General features: G+C 31.8%; 1 protein-coding gene across 1 annotated transcript; it reads right to left on the bottom strand.

Moving 5' to 3' along the window:
* Nucleotides 1-81: 81 nt before the first annotated feature.
* On the bottom strand, nt 82-348 carry Tsp_15269 (chaperonin). The gene is made up of 2 exons (XM_003368004.1): nt 298-348; nt 82-243 (listed from the first exon to the last, which is right to left on the bottom strand). Exons 1-2 carry the CDS (start codon nt 346-348, stop codon nt 82-84), a joined length of 213 nt encoding a protein of 70 aa, XP_003368052.1.
* Nucleotides 349-814: the final 466 nt, after the last annotated feature.

The raw sequence follows: 814 nt of genomic DNA, 5'->3' as shown, positions 1-814 counted from the left end.
TCCGAATGAAATCGTCTTGTCATTGTCCGAATGGACACTAAATCCGATGGTGGGCTTAAAAAATGTCAACATCCATTATTACTACAACCACAACTTCTGAAGTGATGCGTGAAACATTACAATTTCCTCTTCTTCAACGTCATCGTCGGAATTTATCTGGCCAACAGGTGCCGATTTACCACCAAACACTTTGGTCATTTCTCCTCTATTCGAGCTTGAGGACCAACTGCCAGTCAAAATATCCTGCATATTGGACAGCAATATTTAAACGGGAAAAGAAATTCAATTCAATTCTACCTGCACTGGCATGCCATTTTTGGAAAACTGCAGCTCATCTTCACGGAACATTTTCAGCTTTTCCTCGTTGTCTAATAATGAAACAAATTTAACAAAACACTAAAACTACTATTAGCATCGTTCGACCGAATAAACCCAGTTGAAACTATTGACTATTTTTAATTTGGTCTTTCCAGCTGGAAAAGTAAAATTTCAATTCTATCATTCAAATGTTCGAATTTTTCTTTTCTTTTTCAACATTCACTTTACATTAATATCTAATCCATATAAATCAACTGAATAATTATTTAATCTATTATATTATTTATTTTTATTGAAATTTTATTAATTATTTATTTTTACAATAAATCAAAAAAGCATAAACAAACAAATATGCTTAAACATGTGGAAATAAATCAAGTGCTGTCATTTTAGCTTACGAAGGTAATTTTGAAAAGCACAAAAATATACCTGTAATAAACACTACATCGTCCGAAATATTATCGTTGTTACACTGCAATTCAGCATTTGAAAATCC

The sequence above is a fragment of the Trichinella spiralis genome (assembly GCF_000181795.1).
Source record: "Trichinella spiralis strain ISS 195 chromosome Unknown Scfld3297, whole genome shotgun sequence".
Classification (NCBI taxonomy): domain Eukaryota; kingdom Metazoa; phylum Nematoda; class Enoplea; order Trichinellida; family Trichinellidae; genus Trichinella; species Trichinella spiralis.
The sequence above is the reverse complement of the archived record's forward strand: the minus strand, read 5'-3'. Positions and strand labels throughout refer to the sequence as shown.

Bases quoted from the DNA above. Each gene is read 5' to 3' on its own strand.
- Tsp_15269 (XM_003368004.1), bottom strand. From the start codon at position 348: ATGTTCCGTGAAGATGAGCTGCAGTTTTCCAAAAATGGCATGCCAGTG. The intron at 244-297 runs GTAGAATTGAAT...TCCAATATGCAG, and splicing joins AAAATGGCATGCCAGTGCAG to GATATTTTGACTGGCAGTTG.